Source organism: Colobus angolensis, unplaced genomic scaffold (genome assembly GCF_000951035.1).
Source record: "Colobus angolensis palliatus isolate OR3802 unplaced genomic scaffold, Cang.pa_1.0 Scaffold616, whole genome shotgun sequence".
Classification (NCBI taxonomy): Eukaryota; Metazoa; Chordata; class Mammalia; order Primates; family Cercopithecidae; genus Colobus; species Colobus angolensis.
Window position 1 is genome coordinate 170,203 of NW_012119777.1, and position 24,252 is coordinate 194,454.

General features: G+C 41.0%; 2 protein-coding genes and 1 pseudogene across 3 annotated transcripts in view; 1 reads left to right on the top strand and 2 right to left on the bottom strand.

The window, feature by feature from the left end:
* Positions 1-10,404, bottom strand: part of TRIM6 (tripartite motif containing 6) — a 23,015-nt gene extending 12,611 nt beyond the window's left edge. Inside the window, exons 1-5 of one of the 2 annotated variants that reach the window (XM_011963591.1) lie at positions 10,330-10,376; positions 3,288-3,606; positions 3,117-3,209; positions 2,204-2,299; positions 1,265-1,495 (exon numbers count right to left, since the gene is read on the bottom strand). In XM_011963591.1, the coding sequence (XP_011818981.1) occupies positions 1,265-1,495; positions 2,204-2,299; positions 3,117-3,209; positions 3,288-3,539 (672 nt within the window). In that variant the 5' untranslated portion in view covers positions 3,540-3,606; positions 10,330-10,376. Of the gene's footprint in view, positions 1-1,264; positions 1,496-2,203; positions 2,300-3,116; positions 3,607-10,329 lie in introns of both variants that reach the window. The other variant, XM_011963589.1, reaches the window with a different exon arrangement.
* A 6,772-nt stretch (positions 10,405-17,176) lies between these two features.
* On the top strand, positions 17,177-17,675 carry LOC105527296 (annotated as a pseudogene).
* Positions 17,676-22,784: 5,109 nt separating this feature from the next.
* On the bottom strand, positions 22,785-23,795 carry LOC105527302 (olfactory receptor 52B6). Its single transcript, XM_011963595.1, has one exon. The coding sequence runs from the start codon at positions 23,793-23,795 to the stop codon at positions 22,785-22,787; it is 1,011 nt and encodes a 336-aa protein (XP_011818985.1).
* Between the last annotated feature and the right edge of the window lie 457 nt (positions 23,796-24,252).

The window sequence follows — 24,252 nt, forward strand, 5'->3', positions numbered from 1 at the left end:
AAAAAAAAAAAAAAAAGAAAAGACTCAAGTTTAAATGTCCATTGGGCAGTCATACTAATGAATGTGGAAGTATCTAAACTAGCAATATGAATTGATGATTCATTTGCATTTAAAAATATTTACAGTTTGAGGAGTGTTGAGGAACCAGAACAAAAGAGTGAAGGAGAAAGTATCAGGGTAACAAAATCAATGATGAGGACAAAACGGCAAGAATAAAATGAAGATGCAAAGCAGGAAGCAGTGAATGAGAAAAAGCTGCACTAGGCAGAAAGTAGCTACTCATGGCTCTCATACTAAGACCCAAGAATATGTAAATAAACAATTATTCCACCAAGAAAGAAAGAACAAGAGGAAAGCACGAAGGCAAACAAAACATAAAGAATATCTTACACGCTAAAGGTTACAGAATATCACAAGGTACATCATGCCTCAAATTCACAGCCACACTATTCATTCTACGCAGAAAACAGCTGCTAAAATTTCAACCTCAGTTCAAGTCCCTCCATCAAATCTTTCTAGGCTTGATACCTTGTAACCTTTGACCTACACACATATAGACCAGAGCCCAGACCCCAAAACCAGTTCAAATTTCTATTACTAGAGTATGTTAAATGATTCTGCTCTAGAGAAGAGAGTGAAAACAAAGAAGGGCTGGTAGTACATCATCTCTAAGAGTTTAGCTTGGCATAAGTGTGCCTGTGACTAAGCTGGGTAAGAAGCACTTGGCAAATTCCCAACACAGCATCAGAGACAAAAGGTGCCTAATGAATAGTGGTTCTCAATTGGGAGAGCACTGTATTCACCCTGGGGCTATCGTGGCAATGTCTGAAGACATCTGGGGTTGTCACATCTGGGGTGGTGCTGCTGCCATCTAGTGAGCAGAGGCCAGAGATGCTGCTGAACATCCTACAAGGTACAGGAGAATCCCATGCAGGAAAGAATTACCCAGTCAGAAATGTAAACAGTGCCAAGACTGAGAAAGAAAGAACAACATCAGTGGATACAACAGATCTTCTCCACAGCATCAAAGAAACTTTCAGACAACTTTTATAAATAAAATGGGGTTTTCCCTTGCATTTGGACTCTGAATTATCTTACGCTTTATTCCGTATCTCTAAACAGTTTAATAGGGGATAGGCACTATAGCACCAAAGGAATGTTTCTTCTTGTCCCCGCAATGATATTTGTCTGATGTTCCAGAAAGGAAGGAAAGTTAGTTTCTCTTTTCCTTGACTCTCAGATCTGAGCTCCTTCACAGCCTTACCTGCAGCAGCTCCATTGTTGACCCCTGACATCGACGCTCCAGATCCAAGATGAGCTCTCGCAGCGACTGGCTCTGGTGGGCCAGATCATTCTCAGCCTCTTCTATAATTCGTAGCCCCTTCTTCTCTTCCTGTTCCAGCTTTTTCAGCTCCCGCTGCTCCACTCTGTCTAGGATGTTTCGCAGCTGATTAAACTCTGTCTGGATCCTGTGTCTCTCGGGCTCCATCTGATTCTTCAGGAACAGGGGAGAAAAAGAGGCTGCTATTCTGTCACACTGAGGTTCTCCTCTGTTAAAAGCTGGGGAGTTGGGCTCAGGACTGCTTTCCTGGGCCAGGCCTCCCAGGGAGAGGGAGGGTAAATGCTGCAGGAAGAAGCCTTTGTAGCCTTTTCTTTCCTTCTTTTCTCCCTCCAGCTCTTCCCAGACCACTGGCCCTGGGCTGCTTTATCTAGGCCATCTAGACATCAACTGTGATTCCTGGGTGACATTCAGATTCCAGGAAGCCTCCCTCACCTCTGCATCAGCCTCCCCTTCTAATTTTGAGTACTGAGGTAGAAATTACCGGCCCGTGACTAACTGTCTCAGATCTGGGCTTCTTCGCAAGCCTTACCTGCATCTTCCCTTGCATTTGTACTCCGAATGCAATGGAAAAGCCAAAGAGACTGAAACTGTAGAGCAAGATCCAGAATTATGAATTGGGGGAACCCCTAGCCATGGTTCCCCTGCTATGTGATTGTCTCCTAGGTTCAGTTTTGATATGTTTGCTATTTAGCTCCCCTCTCCTCCCCCTGTTTGGAAGGAATACAGTGGAGGACCAGGCAAAGGGAAGCTCTTCTAGTCATGGCATCAGAGGACAGACAGGACAAGGACTCCTTTGCCCTCAGCTCCTCTGACCTGCCATGATTCCTGCCCCAGGATATCCTCAGAAAAAGTCCCCCTTGCCTTCCAGCATGTCTTCTTCTCTCTGATAAAAGCTGTTAGCTTCTCAGCTTCCTGCTCCTCATTCTTCAGCTTCTTTAGAGACTCCTGAAACTTTTCCTGGAAGAAACAAATCAGATCACACAGGATCAAGCCTTCAGTTGACTCAGTACACAGACATGGAATGAATGGCACAGAGATTCTGCTAACCTCAAAAGGAGCCTGTCCTAACCTAGGATGAAAACTTGAGTGGGCCAACAAACATTTCATATACATGAGATGAAAACCAACAAGAACAGGCTGATTCTCCATCCTCCTTGGGAAGGTGCCTGACCACAAAGCACCTGTGGCTCATGCCTGTAATCCCAGCACTTTGGGAGGCTAAGGTGGGCGGATTGCCTGAACTCAAGAGTTTGAGATCAGCCTGGGCAACATGGCAAAACCCCATCTCCACTATACACACACACACACACACACACACACACACACACACACACACACACACACACACAGTTAGCTGGGCATGGTGGTGCACACCTGTAGTCCCAGCTACTTGGGAGGCTAGGCACGAGAATTGCTTGAACCCAGGAGGCAGAGGTTGCAGTGAGCTGAGATCACGCCACTGCACTCCAGCCTGGGTGACAGAGAGAGACGCCTTCTCAAAATAAATACGTGAGTAAATAAGTTCCTTTACCTTCACTGCCAACATATCTCCACACTCAATCAACCAAGTACCCCTTTTCCCTCAGCAGCTCTATCTACTCAATCTGGAATAGTAAGTAAGAGATAAAGTCTCTATTCTTCAGGGAGGCAGTTTCCAGGTTCATTCTCTAGGTAAATGGAAAGACTACAAAGAGATTAGATCAGAGCATGATAAAACGTTAAAACCTACCAAAGACCCTGTTTCTCTGTCTCCCCTTCCATCCTGGGGTCTCACCTGGTACTCCTGGGCAACCTCCTCCACGAGGAACGTGTGGTGACCATGATGCTCCTGAGACCGCTCACAAAGCCAGCAAATGACCTTCCCATCCTCCCGACAGAAGAGCTGCAGTTTTTCTCCATGGTCTGCACAAAGAACTGCTTTCAGCTGCTTCCCAGGGCCCAACACCACCTCTCTGAGCCGCCTCACTATGTTGGCCAGATGCCGATTAGGCCGCAGGTTCCCTGGCTGGTAGCTGGTCTGGCACACAGGGCAGCTTCTTTCCCCTTCTTGACCAATCATTGATTCCCTGCTATTCAGTGTGATGCAGGCTTGGCAGAAGCTGTGGCCACAGTCTATGCTCAGGGGTTCTGTTAGGAGCTCCAGGCAGATAGGGCAGGTCACCTCTTCTCGTATGTCCGCCAGTACTGGTGAAGTCATTGTAGCTACTCTCCTGGCTCCTGCCTGCCCAGCCCTAATTTCTAAGATGTTTCCTGCTTGTAGAATCCTAGGTAGATGAGCAAACAAAAAAAGGGGCAGGGTAAGAAAGGAGGGAGAATAAAGGAATACTGACTGCCCAGTCCTGGATAAAGAGGTCAGACACCTGGGGTAACAAGGACTTCTCATTCTAATATCTAATACGTTCTTTATTCTGGCTCATACAAGGCACCGATTTCTTCCCATATTAGAGCAGTGGTTATGATTTCCTCTTTCTCCAATTGAACAGAGTGACAAACTGAGGCCCTGGAAAGGAGGGGCCTGTGTGAGTCACTGTCTGTGTGATTTTTTCTTTTTTTTTTTTTTTGAGATGGAGACTCACTCTGTCACCCAGGCTGGAATGCAGTGGTACGATCTCAGCTCACTGCAACCTCTGCCTCCTGGGTTCAAGCAATTCTCCTGCCTCAGCCTCCCAAGTAACTAGGATTACAGGCACGTGCCACAACACCTGGCTAGTTTTTGTATTTTTAATAGAGACGGAGTTTCACCATGTTACCCAGGGTGGTCTTAAACTCCTGACCTTAAGTGATGCTCCTCCTTGGCCTCTCAAAGTGCTGGGATTACAGGCATGAGCCACCACACCTGGACTGTGTGATCTTTTCTCACCCAAAACATATCCTCAATGTTAAAAGCACCGAAAACACACTGTTGCCTCAGGATTTTTGCATTTGTTGTTCATGATGTAAGGATGACCCTCTACTCTGCTATCTGCATGACTTACTAGCTTCCTACCTATTCCCTTATCAGAAGAATTTGCTCTGACTAGTCTATTTAGAGCACAGCCACCATACAATCACTCTCCATATATTTACCTCATTTATTTTACTTCTTTTTTTGTGAGATGGAGTCTCACTCTGTAGCCCAGGCTAGAGTGCAGTGGCGTGATCTCGACTCACTGAAAGCTCTGCCTTCTGGGATCATGCCATTCTCCTGCCTCAGCCTCCCCAGTAGCTGGGACTACAGGTGCCCACCACCATGCCTGGCTAATTTTTTTTGTACTTCTTTAGTAGAGACGGGGTTTCACTGTGTTAGCCAGGATGGTCTCAATCTCCTGACCTTGTGATCTGCCCACCGTGGCCTCCCAAAGTGCTGGGATTACAGAGGTGAGCCACTGTGCCTGGCCTATTTTACTTCTTACATCACCTAATATAGATCTTTACTTGTCTGAATCCTCACAGTGAAATGTAACCTCCATGAGATCAGAGACTGTTTTTGTTCATGGTTGTATCCTTGGCAGCTAGCATAGAGCCTGACATATAGGTCCTCAACTTTTGACGAATGAAAGGTTAGAACCCTCTCATCCTCCACAGTGATTATCTGTGTCCTTTCTCGTGAGCTCTTTCACTTCTTTGCCATCACCCTTGCCGCACTCTTTGGTGTTTGATCTCCACGACTGTGCAAAAACTTCCACTTCTTAACAGCCCTGCCCCACATAGAGCCCTCCCCTCCCCACCACATGCTCCCCTTCTCAGAAAAAAACAAAGAAACAGCAATGGCCACAATAAGGGGAGGTAATGTTTTGTTGCTGTTGAAACTGAGTCTTGCTCTGTCACCCAGGCTGGAGGGCAGTGGCACTATCTCGGCTCACTGCAACCTCCGCCTCCCAGGTTTAAGCGATTCTCGTGCCTCAGCCTCCTGAGTAGCTGTGATTACAGGCGAGCACCACCATGCCCAGCTAATTTTTGTATTTTTAGTAGAGACGGGGTTTCACCATGTTGGCCAGGCTGGTATCGAACTCCTGACCTCAAGTGATCTGCCTGCCTTGGCCTCCCAAAGTGCTGGGATTACAGGCATGAGCCACTGCACCCAGCCTGGGGAGGTAAAATTTTTACAACTCATGATTCTGTAACCACTTGTGATTTAGAAATCATATTCTCCTGCTTGCTTTATACCTCATGGGACAACTCTGCATAACTAAGAGTATTCTCGATTCTTCAATAAGAAGAGACATTAAGTGACTTTACAAAATCATGAATCTTGTAAGTTGTAGCATTGGCATAACCTAACCTTTCCAGGGTCCTAGTCAAAGCTTTGTCCTCAAACTCATAACTGTGACCAAAGACAGTCAGTGGTGAAGGCTATAAAAGTCAGGCACTGACCAAGTGCTTTCGAAGTATGAAAATGGGAGAGATCCTATTTGATGATGGGATTTTGCCAGGGCCCGTCTTAAACTTCAGCAGGATCCTAAGGAGGCCCATATGTAAGGAGAGGTGGCCGGTAAGGCAGTTGAGGCCTTGTATCTTCATTGAGAAATACTACCTTTATTCATTTTTCTTGGAAGAGTTGTTGATAAATTACATTACCATTATTTAAAATCACACTGAGAATACTCTTCAGAAAATTTTAAAACCTGTTTCCAGCATTGAGTTATTTTCATTGGGAGCCATTTGCTCTGCTTGCCTACCTGGAATTGTGTTTGGGCCACCAAAGAAGAGCCAGCTAACACTGCCTATTTGAAGCTCTGGCCCTGGTCCCAGGCGCGACCTCGCTGTGGGTAGAGAGCAGTGGGTAGAGAGCAGGTGGAACACGCCACAGTGGGTAGAGAGCAGGTGGAATTCTCTAACTTGTCTTTGGCTGGTTTCCCAGCAAAAGTAAAAAACACAAGGCCCTGTAAATTGTACCAATTTACCCCTATCTTCAGGACCTGGTAGATTTTAAAAGTATATCAAAATGCCTCCCAATAACAACACTCCTCCTAGAAGAAAGGGCCTGAGAAAGTGTCTCAGATAAGGGCGAGAAAAAGTCATGGGATATAAGCATAAGCCTCCTAGCGGCCCTGCTGGGGGAATCTAGTGAGCTGAAAACAGGTCCTTGGTGCTGCCCTCTAGTGTTCTGTGGTGCTCGTGCAAGTACTGGCCTGGATCTTCAGCTTTGCCACGCTTAGTAGCAGCAATGCTCACAGCAAATATTTACAGAAAGCCCACCAGGTATTGAGCAAGAACTTAATTATTTTGTATGTAATAACTCAATAATTCCATATAACAACATTACATTACAAATGTCCCTTAAATCTCATTTCATAGTTGTATAAACTGATATTTAGTAGATCCTTTAAGTGGCAGGGCCGGTTTTGAATGCAGATACGCAGGCTACAGAGCTGGAGCTCTTATTACTCCTTTATATTCCTCATCTCCATAAAGGGTGCAAAATATAATTATTAACAAATTAATGAACTCTGTACATCTAACTGGTAGTATTAATTGGTATTACAGATGTACTTACCTATCATCTGAGAGTCTGTTTAACCAAATTAATCACATCTGTGGGAACTGCACTATTATTTCCTTTATTAATATCTCCTACCATACCTACATCATCTCACTTAGCACACTGCACTATAAGGCTCTATTTCCTTTGATAAATTAGCATTATGAGGGCAGAGGCCCAGTCTCACTTTATCTTCCAGGTGCCCCAGACCTTAGCATTGCAACTAAGACAGGAAATGATCAATTAACTTTATAACAGATTATAACTTACTGCTGAGCTTATAGTTGGCCTTGATGTTGGCACCAGAGTATAGAAATAAATGCGCTATCTTATGAAACTGTTACTGTTTAAAAATAATTGTGTTGGTATTATATTTTAATTGAAAGTCCAATTCCAATCCATCTTCCCCAACAAACACATGCACAATTTCATTTCAGGCAAAACTGTACTTAGTGTAGCCAGTTCTCTTGAAGAATTACTGCTCATAAATGCAATGTAGTAATAGTTCCAAACTGAAAAGAATTCATGACATCACTAACTGGTAAATGAACAAACTGTGGTGTATCCATACAATGGCATATTACCAAACAATTAAACTGTTATATTAATACACACAACAAGATAAATCTCAAAAGCATGCAAAGTGAAAGAACCCAAACGTCAAATTTAAGTTATTGTATGATGCTATTTATATGAAATCCTAGAAAAGAGAAAGCTATAGTATTTGAAAGCACATCCGTGGAAGCCAGGGCCCAGGAGAGGGAGAAAAGGATGAACTGCAAAGGGCATAAGGAAATTTGAAGGGTGATGGAAACGCCCTTTACATATCATGATCACGGTGGTGGTGGTGGTGGTGGTTACACAATTGACTGCAACTGTGAAAATTCACAGAATTGTATGCTTAAAATTTGTAACTTACTAGATAGAAATTATAACTCAATAAACGTGACAGAAACAAAAAAATACAAGAAAAATTAAAGGCTTGATTTCTGATCTTCTAAGCACAATGGAACTGTGCTGTCAAACATGTAGCCACATATGGCTATTCAGCATTTGAAGTGCGGTTACTCAGAAAAGGGGTGTTTTAAGTACAAAACACACATTGGATTTTGAAGATTTAGTTTAAAAAAATTAAAGTAGCTTATTAATTTTTTTTATATTGATCACATGTCCTAATTGCATTTTGCATGTATTGGGTTAAATAAAATATATTAAAATTAATTTCACCTGCTTATTTTTAATGAGGCTACTTGAATAAGTAACATTACATATGTGGCTTCGTTCTATTTCTATTTCATAAAGACATATAAATGTCTTTTTTTTCCCATCTAATATGCTGCTTTAGATATTCATCTAATACTCTGCTTTAGACAGAGAAAAATTCTTGAGCAGAAAAAAGATGTAAGAGTTGAGGTCTCTTGTCGAAGCTGAGGCTTGGGAAAGAAATTGTGAAGGAGGGAAGCATACAGTTAGCATAGGTTTGAGTGACCCTTGCCCAAACACCAGCAAGCCCTTACTGCCCACTGCAGCTGAGTGCAGCCCAAGGGAGATATGGCAGGCTGCCAGTTTCCAACTGAGGCCAAATCTCCAGAGCAGAGTGGATGGGCTGAGAGAAGGCATTCTGACTGTGAGGAGTGCAGACGAGGAGAGTCTGCAGTCCCAGAGCCCAGTGGATCAAATTAGCAGAAGAAAGAGCCCAAATTCACAACCAGGTGGGACCAATTAAATCAGAACCAGATGCCTGAAAAAGGTCTGCTAACTAGCAATGCTGCAACCACTTGGAGTTCTTTATGCAGAATCTCAGTCTTTCCTGGAATGATTCAGAATCTGCACTTTAATAAGTTCTCTAGGTGATTCTTATGCCCATTAAGGCTTCAGAAGTACTGCCTTAGATAAAGGACCTTCTTTCTCAGGTGGATACAATTTAGGGAGCAAAACAGCTAGAAGAGGGAAGGGGACAGAGAATGGCCTGCTATTTAGATATGAAGCATCTTTTAGAATGGAAGCTCGCATCGATATCAAAATGGCTTTCAGAATAAAAATCAGTGACTCAGCAGAGGATACTGGGGCTGGTGTAGGCTGAGGGTTCAGAGTTAGGAATGACAGAGCAGGCCTGTCCACCAGCTGGGAGCCCTAGTGAAAGTGGAATAAAATAGGTGGCAATTGCATTTATAAGAGAATTAGGCACGAGTTCTTGCACTTTAGGAATAACTTTTTTTTTTTATCTTTGTGTAGGGTTATATTTAACCTATTATCTGGAATTGATTATCTAACAGGACTCAATAAATATTTGAATTGGAACGTAATCAGTTTCAAAACAAAAAACTTAATTTGCACTTCAAAAGAATTTCTACCCCCTGCATTTCAGAAACCTGTAATTTAAAAATTGTTTTGATTGTGCATTTTTTTAAAGCTAGGCATGGAGTTTGCCAGTAATAATGACCATAATTTTGACATTACGTCAGACAGCCTCCTACGTGTTTAAATCTGTCTCGCTTAATCCTCACCAGAACAGAATAGGATATACATATTACTCCATCCATCTTATAGATGGAATAAACTAAAGCTCAAAGAAGTCAACAGTCTTCGGGCACACAGCCAGTGTCTGTCAGAGTCAGGATTTGAACACATGCAGTCTGGCTCCGAACCACACATTTCTGTCTCTATTGACTGACTGATTAAATAAAATGTCTCTAACCTCAGTGGGGTCATTTGCGGTGAGGAAGAAAAAGAAATAAAGATATAATGAGTTCCGAAAGGGAAAGGACCTTATCTCTTTCACTGCCCTGTCACCTCTGCCAGAAGTGACAATAAGAGCCAGTCAACAGAACGGTAGACATCCCTCTCTGACCTGCACATCTGGGGAATGAGAAGCCAAGCAATTTCCAGATGTAAGCAGTATCAGGTGGTCAAAGCTCTTCAGAGCAATCTAAGGCGCCGTAAACTAATTTTAAGGAACAGAGGGCGCTCACTCCTCTTTTATCTTAAGTCAACCACGCATGACTCTGCTCCGTTCCGAGAAAGGCAGGGGCTTCCTCCTCCGCCAGCCTTTGGCCGTTGAACGGACAGACCTACAGGTCAGGACTTTGCTTATCTCCCAACTCCCTCTGGGAGGAGTCGGGCCGCCTGGGGTGGAGGATAAATGCTGCTCACTTCCTGAAGCGGCCAGGCTGGAGATGGGGGGAGGGGACGGAGGGAAGGGGGGAAGGGATGCTGACTCTGAATCCACGCCTGACAAATCGTTTGCAGTGATTCCCTAACGCAAAGTTTCCAGAGCTGCCTCCCCTACATATTTTAGCTTCTAGAATCGAGGTTTAACTCTCACTACGCTTTACACGGCCTATTCCCAGCTGCAAAGGTGCCTCTTCTGTGCTCCCTTCCCAAACTTGAGTCAACTCGAAAATGCAGAAGTCTCCCTCATTCTTCTTTCACCCGTGAACCCCCAACCCGACCTGCAGGGCGGGTCAAACTCTCCAGACAAGTGGGGACAGCGGTGGCTGGCCAGAAAATGATCTTGCTCACTAACCTGGAATCTGTGGCCTGGATCAGAGCCGAGGACTTGCAGCAGCCGCGTCCTCCACCCAAGCCGAAAGACTCTGGGGGGAAGGGGCGGGACCAGGGGAGGAGGAGGGTCAAATTGTCCAGCACCGCAGGAGATCCAGCAGATTCCATGGGTGTGGTCACCAGCGACCCCTCAGGTGGTAAGGGAGATCGAGATAGTTTTTGAGGCCGGTCGCGGTGGCTCACCCCTGTAATCCCAGCACCCTGGGAGGCCGGGGCGGGCGGATCACGAGGTCAAGAAATTGAGACCAGCCTGGCCAACATGGTGAAACCCCGTCTCCACTAAAAATACAAAAATTAGCTGGGCGCGCCTGTAGTCCTAGATACTCGGGAGGCTGAGGCAGGAAAATCGCTTGAACCCGGGAGGGGAAGGTTGCACTCCAGCCTGGTGACAGAGCGAGACTCTGTCTCAAAAAAAAAAAGTTTTTGAAGGTAGCAACGCAAAGCGGTTCAACTTACCTGATGAATGGCAAATCCGGAGGCTTTTGAGAACACCAGGCCAGAGATGACCCTTGTAAATTGTCTGCATTGTACTGTAGCTTTCCAATATCATATCAGAGTTTAATTACACTGATAATACACCTGTACTCCATATAAACACATTAATTTAAATGTCTAAAGAAAAACATAAAGTTATACGAGTGAGTAAAAGCCCCTTTGCATAATGGCATGTTTTGCCAAACGATCATTAAAATTCATTAATTTTAAATTACATGTATGTATGTATAAAGCTGTGTGTGTGTATCTGTAATTTTGACCTATATAACTAGAAGACAATCTTTGTTTTTATTTAGGTCTTATGAATACATGTAAAGCTTATAGAGTCTCAGAACTCTAACTACAGGGTTTCAATGTCAAAGTTCCTCCCTAAGGAGACTAATTAGATGAGTGTCACCTTGCCTTAGAAGGTGGACAGGGGAGGGAGGTATAGAGAAAGAAAGGACTGGGGTGTCCAGATAAAAGGCTGGATGGAGGATTGGGCAATAGGGAGAGAGCTGGGTTAAGTATCAAGAGATTTCTCTCAACAGTCCCTAGGTGAATGAAAGGTCATTAGAATCTCGTAAGTGCAGACATGTGTCACTATTTCAGTGAGGACCTCATGTCCGCAGGCTTAAGAAGCCATACAAAGGATATTTCAGATCATCCTTTGTGTAGCTTTCTTCACAACGGTTTTAGGTATGGCTGCCTCCATATTGCCCATGGATGACGCTTCAGGTCAAAGCCTGCTTATGTTCTGAAATTCTCCTGGACACCACCCTGCCACTGGCCCAGCCCACATTTAAGTCCCTTGGAATACAAAATGGTATGATTGACAACCAGAGGGTTAGAAGTATTGGAAAAGGGATGGAGAAGCCCAACCCAGAGTCTCTTCTCGGGCCATTTTCTAAGAGATGATATAAATGGAAGTAACTTATAGGCTCCATAGACTTGTCAGCATAGGGCTTCATTTCTGGGGCTAGTAGGTTGAGTTAACAAAAAGGATGTTGGCTGGGCGTGGTGGCTCGCTTGTAATCCCAGCATTTTGGGAGGCCGAGGTAGAAGGATTTTGAATCCAGGATTTTGAGGCCAACCTGGGCAATGTAGTAAAACCCTGTCTAAAAAAAAAGAAAATTGTCAGGCATGGTGGTACGTGCCTGTAGTCCCAGCTACTTGGGAGGCTGAGAGGTGGGAGAGGATCACTTGAGCCTGGAAGGTCGAGGCTGCCGTGAGCCATGATCCTGCTACTGCACTCCAGCCTGGGTGACACAGTGATAACCAGTCTCAAAACAAAAAAGAAAACAAAAAACAGAATAAAAGACTATTTCTCAGTGTGCAGAGTTTTCCTTTTTGTTTGCTAACCAAGGCAGTTTTTATTTTCTCTGTAACTAATTTCTCATCTTGAACAGGGAGATTGGGCATTCTGATGGTTGAGAAGAAATGAAGGTGCTTGGCAATAATTCAAGGGGTCTCAAAAAGTTAGATATAAATTTACCATATGATCCATCAAATCCATTCGTAGGAATCTACTCAAGAAAAATGAAAACATATCCATGCAAAGATTTGTACACAAATGTTCATAGCAGTTTTACTCATATTAAAAAATGGAATCAACCCAACTGTTCAACAAGTGTTAAATAGATTGAAAAAACAAGTGGTATACCCAATACAGTGAGTATTAGTGCTATTAGTATTACTAGTATTAGTATTACTAGTATTAGTATTACTGTTAGTGTTAAAAGGGAACCAAGTATGTGGATTCAGAGGCTTGGTGGGGTGATATGATGCATCCAGTAGGACAGGTTTGAAGGTAATGAGGGCACAGATTTGCTGGCAGCCCCAAGTTCCTGAATACTCAGAGTACTTGCAGTTCTAGACTCAAGACCCACTGCTGCAGTTCTAGACTCAGGGTGGCATTAACGGATCCAGCCTGTTATTATAACAATACTCAATATGTTAAATACTCAGCATATGCCAGGAATATTGTTTAGTGCACAGGTTAAGGTGTCAAGATTTCTTAATAGCACTAAGTGGATATCGACATTTGATAGGACAGAGGTTTCAGAAAAAGCAAAAAAGACCATGACAAGGGTCACAGAACATTCTCACAGCCAAATAGCGACAAAAAATACAAACTCAGGAGACAGATTTTCTGTGAGTAAATCTCTAATATACTCGAATATATTTTCCTTGAGGAAATCTCTTATATATTCACAGGAGACAGACTTCCTGTGACAAAATCTCTAGTGTATTTTTTTCAGTACAACTTGTTTGAAAGCAGTGTTAGATGATTCTTGTGGTCAGAAATGTTTCTGCCCCCCTCATGGAAAACCCTCCTTAACTCATTACTACCAGCTGGGAACTGACAGGAACAAAAGAAAAGGAAAAAGTAGATACTGCAAGGCCGAGATTAAGACTCAGGGTAATTTATGCTTGAGAATTCAGGATAGATCTAACTGGATTTTCTGAAAGATAATTGTTAACATCTGATTAAAGGAAGAACTTCAGTAAAACCAAATAAAAACAAATTTCAGTGAGAAACATTTCTTGTTCTAGAGACTTAGGAATGTAGTAGAAACAAGCCACCAATTTTGTTTTCAGATGCTTCTGATCATCAAACATGGACCCAATTAATGTATGCTTTTTCTTTCTTTCTTTTTTTTTTTTTTTCCTGAGACAGTCTCACTCTGTTGCCCAGGCTGGCATGTAGTAGCACGATCTCAGCTCACTTCAGCCACAAACTCTCGGGCTCAAGCGATCCTCCCACTTCAGCCTGTCAGGTAATTGGGACTAACAGCACACACCACCATGCCAGCTAAATTTTTGTGTATTTTGTAGAGACAGGATTTCACTATGTTGCCCAGGCTGGTCTCAAACTTCTGGACTCAAGCGATCTGCCCACCTCAGTCTCCCAAAGTGCTGGGATTACAGGTGTGAGCCACCATGCCTGGCCCCATCTTTCCTTTGATATTTTATATTTTCTTTCTTCCTTCCTTCTTTTTAAAAATTTATTTTGTTCTTTCTTTTCAGCAGACACATATTAAACTATATATGTCACATAGCACAGTATTTAAGATGGTATTTAAGATGATAGACTCTGGAACCAGTTTTGCCAAGATTCAAATCCTAGCTCATTTACTTACCATCTGTATGATTTGGGGCAAGTTACTTAACCTCTCTTGGGCTAACCTCTCTTGGACAGTTTTCCTATCTGTAAAATACGTACTGCATAGAGTTATTGTGAAGACTAAATATGCAAATATATGTGGAGTACTTAGGACAGTTCCTGAAACACAATAGATTGTCAATCAGTGAAAGGTAGCATTATTAACTATAATGAAGTACCAAGCATTTGGCAGGGCTCTGGAGTAATATCGATGAATAAAACATGAATTTTGCTATGCGTATATTCACGTTCTAGTCAATTTGAAGAAAATCAAACTAGTCACTTAAATATAGCTTTTTGTTTGTTTGTTAACTATTATCTCATTTTCTCTAAATCCCCTCCTGGATAATCCCATCCACTTTGCTAGCTGACAAAGTCCTAACATTAACTACATATCAGAGCTCTTTTGGGCTTCAGAGTCCATGTGAATAACTCACAAGTAGAACAAAAACAAGAAAACAAGATGTTGTAACCTCAGTGGACTAATCTGGTTCAACTTTTATGTGTCAAAGTTGTGAGCTGTTTTTCAATTGCCATAGCCCCCTGGGCTAAAGGTCACATAGCCTGAACATGCCCAGATAAACCGAGCATGCAACCACAGGTGGAACTCAAGTGCTCAGACTGAGGAGTAGGGACTGAATTAAGAAGGGACATCACGTGGCAGAATTCAGGATCTAATCAGATCGAGCCCTTGCAACACCCTAAGGCAGGATCCAATCAGATGATGCCTCCCAGCATCACCTCATTGCAAGATCCAATCAGATCATACCTCATTAATCATTTCTTCTGTCTCCTTGCTGGTCTACTTGCAATAAAGCTTTGCTTTTCTCAAAAGGTGCCATGGTATGGGCTTGTATGTATGTCAAGAGGCAAGCCCATTGATTGCTCAGTAACAGTGTATAGTATTAGTGTTTATTTGCCCACCAATTTGTTTATTCTCCTTTATTACTTATCTTGATGAATGGTACAACTCGCCTTTTTAGTTCCCTTAGAAACAATGAACTCCTACATTCTTTCCTCTTCCTCATCCCAACATTCAATTTTTGCCCTTTTAATTTATCCTTTTGAAGAAGTTTTGTCCATTTGATTTATTTCTCTCCATCTTTACTGTCACTATCTTGTACAGATGCAGGTAGACCATTCCTATAGTCCACTAATTTGTCTTTTTTATTTTAGCCTGATTTCTGTTAAAAGACTTTTTTTTTAAATGAGAGTTTATAGACATATAAAATGAACACATGCTGAAGATTTATTTAGTTAATTAAGGAGAGAATCAGCAAGATGGTGTAACCAACCCAAAGGAGAATTTAAAAACACACATAAACATAGGCGATCAGAAAGACTTGTAATGAATTTACAAAGAGAGGAAAACAAGTCAACATCCACAATAGAATCATCATATACATGTCTATTTGAGACAATTAATTTGCATTTCTATGGGCAAAATCACTTCCATGATTTTCAGCTCAATATAATTTACATAATAAATTGTATTAAGCTCAAAGACAATAGAAAGCTAAGAAAACTCAGAAGAGTACACCGGATGAGTAAGCATTTTTTTATTTTAAAATCTTTCATACTTTTTCTTCTAAGATTCCATCTACAGTGACTATTTGACCAGTTTAGAATACAAACAAATATACTCCACTGTATTTATTATAACCTCTCAGCTTGGATTTTTGAGGAAAAGAAAAACTTCAGTTGTCTGAGATGGGTATGATAAAAATGTGTGGCAGGGGGCCAGGTGCCCTGACTCACGTCTGTAATCCCAGCACTTTGGGAGGCCAAGGTGGGCGGATCATCTGAGGTCAGCAGTTCAAGACCAGCCTGGCCAACATGGTGAAACCCCATCTCTACTACAAATATAAAAAATTTAGCCAGGCGTGGTGACATGTGCCTGTAATCCCAGCTACACAGGAGACTGAGGCAGGAGAATCATATGGACCCAGGAGGCGGAGATCGCAGTGAGATGAGATCGCGCCACTGCACTCCAGCTTGGGCAACAAAGTGACACTCCATCTCAAAAAAAAAAAAAATTTGTGGGCAGGTAGAAGGAGTTATCAAAAGTTTGCTAACATGGAACATACACTCTAGGATTGTTTAATTCTAATCACAATTGATGTGAACATAGACATGTAAACAAGTGCTTTTTAAAAAATTTCTCATTAATAAAATTAGTATAAAGAAAGAAAGAAGGTGACCATGTAGGTTGTGACACCTGGAAACTCAAAAAAAAAAAAAAAAAACCAAAAAGGTCTTCATATGGTCTTGTTTGGGGTTAAAAATTAAAATAGTAAGGGGATTGAGGACGGTGAGTTTTGAAAAACTGCAACTGGCTGGTCATGGAGGCTCATGCCTGTAATCTCAGCACTTTGGGAAGCTGAGGTGGGTGGATCACCTGAAGTCAGGAGTTCGAGACCAGCCTGGCCAACATGGTGAAACCCCATCTCTACTAAAAATACAATGAACCAGGAGTGGTGGCTGGCGCCTGTAATCCCAGCTACTTGGGAGGCTGAGGCAGAAGAATTGCTTGAACCCGGGAGACAGAGGTTGCAGTGAGCAAAGATGGCGCCATTGCACTCCAGCCTGGGCAGTAAGAGCAAAACTCCATAAAAAAAATTAAATAAATAAATAAATATATATATATTAAAACATTCATCCAATTGAAATGGTAAAGACGTCCAAGGGATTCTACTATGGTCTAAAAGTTTGTGCTGCACCCTTTCCCCCCAAAATTTGTGTGTTTAAACCTCATCACCATTGCAATAGTATTATGAGGTGGAGCCTTTGGGAGGTGGCTAGGTCATGAGGCTAGAGCCCTCATGAATGAATTAGTGCCCTTATAAAAGAGGCCCAAGAGAAACCTTTTCGTCCCTTTCTCCATGTGAAGACACAGCTAGAAAGCACCATCTATGAATCAGAAAGTGGGCCTTTACCAGATGCTGAATCTGCTGGCACCTTGTTTTGTACTCCCCAGCCTCCAGATATGAGAAGTAAATTTCTGTTGTTTATAAGTTATCTAGTTTCTGATATTTTGTTATAACAGCCCAAATGGACTGGGATAGGTTTAGAATATGCTACTCCAAAATGTACCACTGCGGCATAAGAATTCTTTTAAGCTGCCCGCTCTGCAGACGCTGCCGTGGAGGAAAACCCTGTACTATTAACCATGGTCAACCCCACTGTGTGTTCTTTGACATTGCCGTGGATGGCGAGCCCTTGGGCCACGTCTCCTTCGAGCTATTTGCAGACAAGGTTCCAAAGACAGCAGGAAATTTTCATGCTCTGAGCACTAGAGAGAAAGGATTTGGTTATAAGGGTTCCCGCTTTCACAGAATTATTCCAGGGTTTATGTGTCAGGGTGGTGACTTCACACACCATAATGGCAGTGGTGGCAAGTCCATCTATGGGGAGAAATTTGATGATGAGAACTTCATCCTAAAGCATACAGGTCCTGGCATCTTGCCCATGGCAAATGCTGGACCCAACACAAACAGTTCCCAGTTTTTCATCTGCATTGCCAAGACTGAGTGATTGGATGCAAACATGTGGTCTTTGGCAAAGTAAAAGAAGGCATGAATATTGTGGAGGCCATGGAGCACTTTGGGTCCAGGAATGGCAAGACCAGCAAGAAGATCACCGTTGCTGACTGTGGGCAGCTCGAATAAGTTTGACTTGTGTTTTATCTTAACCACCAGATCATTCACTCCTTCTGTAACTCAGGAGAGCACCCCTCCACCCCATTTGCTCACAGTATCCTAGAATCTTTATGCTCTCGCTGCAGTTCCCTTTGGGTTCCATGTTCTCCTTGTTCCCTCCCATGCCTAACTGGATTGCAGAGTTGAGTTAAGTTTATGATTATGAAATAAAAACTAAATAAAAAAAAGAATTCTTTTAAGCTGAAGGTAATTGAGAAAAAGCAGACACAGGATGAGCTCTCTACCCTCCTCCTAGCTGCCCAAAAGCTAAAGACAAATTCCTCTTGTGACAGTGACCCCCTACCCTTGACTTACACTTCTCTGTTATTACCAGAAAGAGAATAACAACCTATCACCAGAGACAATATGGCATTGAGAAAGAGTCTATACAAACCTTACTAATTAGCCCTTATCCTCCATTAGTTTCCACCACATTTTTACTTTCCTACAGTTTGCTACCCTTAGAAGCCTAAAACTTTTTTGGTCACTTTTTAAAAATGTGTTGTTCTTTTGTTAAGATGCTATGTAAACCAATGTTCTAACCACCCCTTTGAGTTAGTTATCAATAGATTTCTCCCATGTTAATGCACATATTAATAAATGTGTTTGTTTTTCTCTTATTAATCTGTCTTTTGTCAGTCTAATTTTCAGGGACCTGGCTGGAGAACCTAGGAGGGTAGAAAAAAGGTTTTTCTTCTCCTATGCCTTCATTCATTTGAGCATTCTCAGGGATGATTGTGAATAACTCTCTAGATGATGTTAGGGGAAGATTCAGACGGGGACTTGGGGGAGTGTTAGGGACTCAGTGAAAAGAAATGTCTCAAATCCCTAGATTTTTTTTCTATAAATTTAGTTACACCCTCTAAGTCAAATTTCCCTTATTTAATCTCTCACTCAGGGTCTCAACCTTCAATCTATAAGACGAGGCCCTTTTATGGTATCTCTTACATGAAACTGCTTCTTACATAAAAAAATGACAGATTCTTCTTTTGATTCTAAATAAGTACAGATTACCTTTGTGGAGATAGCATCAGGCAATTATGTTTTTCACTTTTTACTTTATACTAACAGAATGTGTTAATTTTGTAATGAAACTATAATAACAAAAGAAGCTATAGAAGAAAATCTTGATCTTGAAATAAAGAGAAACATAATGAAACTAATTTTATAAATATGGAGACTGGCAAACACAAAAATTAAAAATTTCTCTTGAAATTACTTGTTGACTTATCTATTGAAAAGCAAATTGGAAAATATATTTTTGGTATATGCTTCTATGTTTTGCATGTATTCTGCTATATTTTTTATTTTGTAAAGGATTAATATAATTTATATATCAAATCTTAAAATCAGATCAAGAAAACTAGAGAAAAATGGAGAAAGATAATTCAAAGAAGATAAAATATAGATATGAATTATTAAAATATAGCCATTTTTAAAATTCAAAGTAAAAGAACAATGTGATAATATCACAAGTGGTACTGTTCAATTGCTATGAATTTACCTAGCTAATATTTACAGACAATTTGGCACTATTTATCAAAATTTTAAATATGCATGATCTATGAGCTAGATGTTCCACTTTTAGGCATTCAGCTAGTGGAAATACAGTTCTACCAGAGGTGCACACAAATATACCTGAAATAAAGTATATTCTAGCTATTTTATATTAGTAAACATTTTGATAGCAATAAAGTATCCATTAATATACCAGTTATTTATTTTCTTATATCTATCTAATCTCATTATAAACAAAACAATGCCTGAAGCAGGTATTATTACTCTTTTTTTACAGAGAAGATAACTGAGACTTAAAAAGGATAATTACCAAATTGCCCGTGACAAACAGTTAAGTAGTATGTACTGAATATGGTGACTACAATCTAACCCACCTGTGTGATTATAACGCCTTTTTGTAACTTGGTAAAAGTTAAGTTTTTATACTTTAGTAAGCATAAGGGTGTGGATTTGAAACCTAGGAATTCAGACTCTGTTTAGGTTGTTTCAAATATTTTTGTGTTACAAAAATGATGTCATAATGACTAACCTTGCACACATCATTTTGTAATAAGGAGGCATATATGAAATGTAACTCCTGTAAATGTGATTTCTGTATCAAATAATAAATTCATACACATTTTGTTAGACGTTTAAAAATTCTATTGTATGGTCTATCCATAAACAAAGTATGAGAGGCTTCTAACATTATAGCCAGCACAGGGTTAATCCTTTTAACTTTTACTAATCTAACAGGTGGGAAATGGTACCTTGGTATAGTTTTTAATGTATTTTCTCTTATTAATAATAAGCAAAGCATATTCTAATGATGTATCTGTTCTTTATGTTTATCAGGCTTTTGATCATTTTTTTCCTCTACATTTTGAGGAACTTTTATATATTAGAAAAAGCAAGCATTTTATCTATAATATAACTTGAAAAGATTTCAATTTGTCATTGACTTTTGTCTCTTTGCTTATGACTATTTTTTCCCATGAAAGAAAGGGAGGTATATTTCTTATTAGAAAATCATAGAGAAATTCCTGTGGAAGAGACATATAAACAGGGAAATGAAGGAAAGGTGGGAATGAGTCATATAAAGATACAGGAAAAGGATGTTTCAGGAAACAGGAATAACAAGCACAAAAGCCTAACAAGGAAATGAGCTTGGTGTGTCTGTAAAACAGCAGTGAAGTTTATGTGTCTTCAGTGGCATAGTTGTATTTAAAGAAATCTCTGCAATTCTTTTAAAAATACATTTAATTTTGACTTGTTAGAATTATATTTGATTGAATTTAGTTATTGTAAATATTAGATTAAAATATTTTTCTGTTTTATTCTTGTCTTCTTTTTCCTATTCCTCCTTGTAGAAGCAAAATTTGAGTATGATACACAATCTGGTTAGGTCTCAGGACAACCATTCAGAGTGTTGGATGAGACATTCATTAATAATAATTGAAACAATAATACAAATAAAGCTATCCTTTGTAGATCACTTATTTATATGGAAAGTGCTGTTTTAAGATGGTTATATATTTATTTCTCATTAAATCATTAAGAGAAAGTTATTATTATTATTTCCGTTTTAAAGATGAGAAAGTTGCTGGGTACGAGAGCTCAGGTCTGTAATCCCAGCACTTCGGGAGGCCAAAGCAGGCAGATCACCTGAGGTCAGGAGTTCGAGACCAGCCTGGGCAACATGGCAAAACCCCACTTCTACTAAAAATATGTAAATTAGCCAGGTATGGTAGTGCATACATGTAGTACCAGCTACTGGGGAGGCTGAAGCACAAGAATTGCTGAAACCTTTGAGGTAGAGGTTGCAGTGAGCCGACATCAGGCCACTACACTCCAGCCTGGGCAACAAAGCGAGGCTTTGTCTCAAAAAACGAAAGAAGAAGAAAGTTGAGATACAGAGAAGTAAAGTAACTTGCCCAGACTCATACAGTTAGTAAATGGAACAGTCATTTCCAACACAGTCAATTTCAAAAAGATCTAGAACTCAAAACTTGATCACCACTTCTTACAGTTTTCTCTTCCACATAATAAGGATGCTAATGACTCCTCTCTCTAATTTTTATTATCATTGTCTTGAGGATGCAGAGAGCTATGTGGAAACAAAAAGGTGGAAATGAACTGAACATTCATTGAATGCTTATTACGCAATTGATACTTAATGTTATATTATTCTCATCTTCAAAGTTGAGCAGAAAATTAAGTTCATGAATATTATGCAAACTCTCAAGCTTATTGAACAAGTAGTACATCTTACTTTTAAATCCATGTCTCCTGGCACCTAGCACAATTTTCTCCTCTATGTGGCATTGAGTTCCAGTGTCTCCCAGGAGGAAGAACTCCTGCAAAGAAGAATGAGTCTAGAGCAAAAAAGTGATGTTACATTTTTTCAAACAAGAATTTTATACAGATATACTCATATTACATATTTGCCAGGAGAGGGTTCTCATGCTTTGGGGCAATATGATAAAAAGCCTTCAAAATAGTCTTTTCTTTCTCAAGAAGTGTACACTCTAGACAGGGAGTTAAGACACAAACATGAGTTTTCTAATAAAACAAGAAGCAATATATTAATGATCCAACAAAACAGTGATTTAGATGAAAAGTGGGGCAGAATCTCAAATGATGGCTCTTTCACTGTGGGCTGAGTATAGGAGTGGGCAGGGTTGAGATGTGAACTATGTTTTCAAGAGTAGTTTGGTCTTGGGCTAAAATTCAGGTTGAGTTCCTCTTCTCAATCTTAGAGAACTTCAGCTTAGGCTAATTCCTGATGTTAATAGTTATTATTGTGTAAGTTATTAAATAACATATAGATGTTTATATTTCTTTAACTATTAAATAATACATCCATCCATAGATATTAGATATGAGTAGGTATTTTTATTTCTAATTTTAATGATGAATATAACTTTCAAATACAAAGCATATTTGGATGGATAGGAGGCCTATACAATTGTCTACATTTCAGGGAAAACTTTGTCCAGAACAGGTAATGGTGAGTTCAGAATTATTTGATAAAAGTTGATAAATGGATATGTCCACCTATTTATGCTGCTGCTGTGTTAGTATCTCTGAACGTGGGTATATACATGTATGTGATCATGAATTAGTGCAACTGGTAAGAAAAATATCATCCCATGAGACTATAAATTCTTAGACATGACAGTTCTCAGGGGTTCCCATCATGAGAAAGAGGTTGAACTGACAAATGTCAAAATTATATACAAGTGATTAAGAACAAATTAGGAAGCCAATGTAAGCAGTTAGATAAAGGTTTCAGTTAGACTGTAAATTTGGTTTTTACATTTCCCTTAATTAGCTAGTTTTTCTTGAGGTGGTGGGAAATCAGATTGCATTTCAATAGTAAGGGTAAGAGGATTAGATAGATTTCGCTAAAGATTTCCAATAAATGAAATCAGAGGTGGGTTTGAATAGATGACATATTTAAATAAATTGGAAGATCGAAGAGAATAACACAGGGATAATTGGAAAATGTAGAGGCAAGAATGGGCTAAATATGGGACAATTGATAGGTATAGAAAAGGGTTGAGACTAAGTTGAAAGCCTTTATTTAGATCCTTTGGCAAGATTTGAAAACATCTGCTTAGCCCCTTCCAGTATTTGCTTGGTCCTCACTCCATAAATAATGGGATTGAGCATAGGAGGAATGACAACGTAGAGGTTGCCCAGGAGAATATGGATATAGCGTGGGATGCTTCTCCCACCAAACCTATAGGCAAAGACAGAAAAAAGGGCAGGGACATGGAAGAGTAGGATGACACAGACATGGGATCCACAGGTATTCAGGGCCTTGGAACGGGCATCTTGAGAAGGGAGGTGGAAGACTGCTTGGAGGATGTGGATGTAGGAAACAGTAATAAGGATGATGTCCAGGCCTGCGGAGAGAAGAGCAGCTGCCAAACCATACCAGACATTGATGGAGATATCAGAACAGGACAGGTGGGCAAAGCCCATGTGCTCACAAAATGTGTATGCAATGATGTTGATCCGGCAATAGTGCAGGCGCTTGAGGAGAAAGATGGATGGAAACATAATGTTGAAGCTGCAGCTCAGGGCAGCAGCGGCAATCTTCCCAATGACCTTGCTTGTGAGGATCGTGACAGATCGCAGGGAGGAGCAGATGGCCACATAGCGGTCAAAGGCCATGGCCACTAGGACAGCCGAGTCAGCCACAAAGAGGAAGTAAATGAAGAACATCTGAGTGAGGCAGCCATCAAAGGAAATGTGGCTATAACCTAGCCACAAATTGGCCAGGGCCTTAGGCATGGTGGTGGTAGAGAGCAAGACATCAGCATTGGCCACCATGGATAAGAATATGTACATGGGCTCATGCAGGATTGCCTGGGAGAGGATGACACAAATTAGGATGCCATTGCCTGCCAGAGCGGCAATGTACATGATGCAGAAGGGGATAGATAGCCAGATGTGTAGGTGCTCCAGCCCAGGGATGCCAGTGAGGAAGTAGCCTGCTATGCGAGTGTCAGAGTTGTTCACAGCAGCTATGCTGTTAGCAGAAAAAAGGGCCATGATTTTATGCAGAGTCCTCACCTGTGCCATAGGGAAAAAAGAGCTTCAGATTTTTGAACACATTAGCAGAGTGTCCATAAAAACAAACAGCCACAAGGTCTGCATATACTTAGAGGCCCGATGACAGTTATGGCCTCTGCACACAGGCATATCTCTACAGATAATCACACACAGGCTCTGCACACAGCCATATTCTCTCTAAATAATTACACATGGGCTCTGCACAGTTACGACCTGCCCACAGACAGGCTCTGTGTTCCTACTCAGTAGCCCTCCACACAACTTTAAGAATTTCAGGAAACTAGGCCAGGCACAGCGGCTCACACGTGTAATCCCAGTACTTTGGGAGGCCGAGGCGGGTGGATCATGAGGTCACGAGTTCAAGACCAGCCTGGCTAAGATGGTGAAACCCCATCTCTGCTAAAAATCCAAAAAAAAAAAAAAAAGAAAAGAAAAAAGAAAACAGAAAAAAAAAATTCAGGAAACT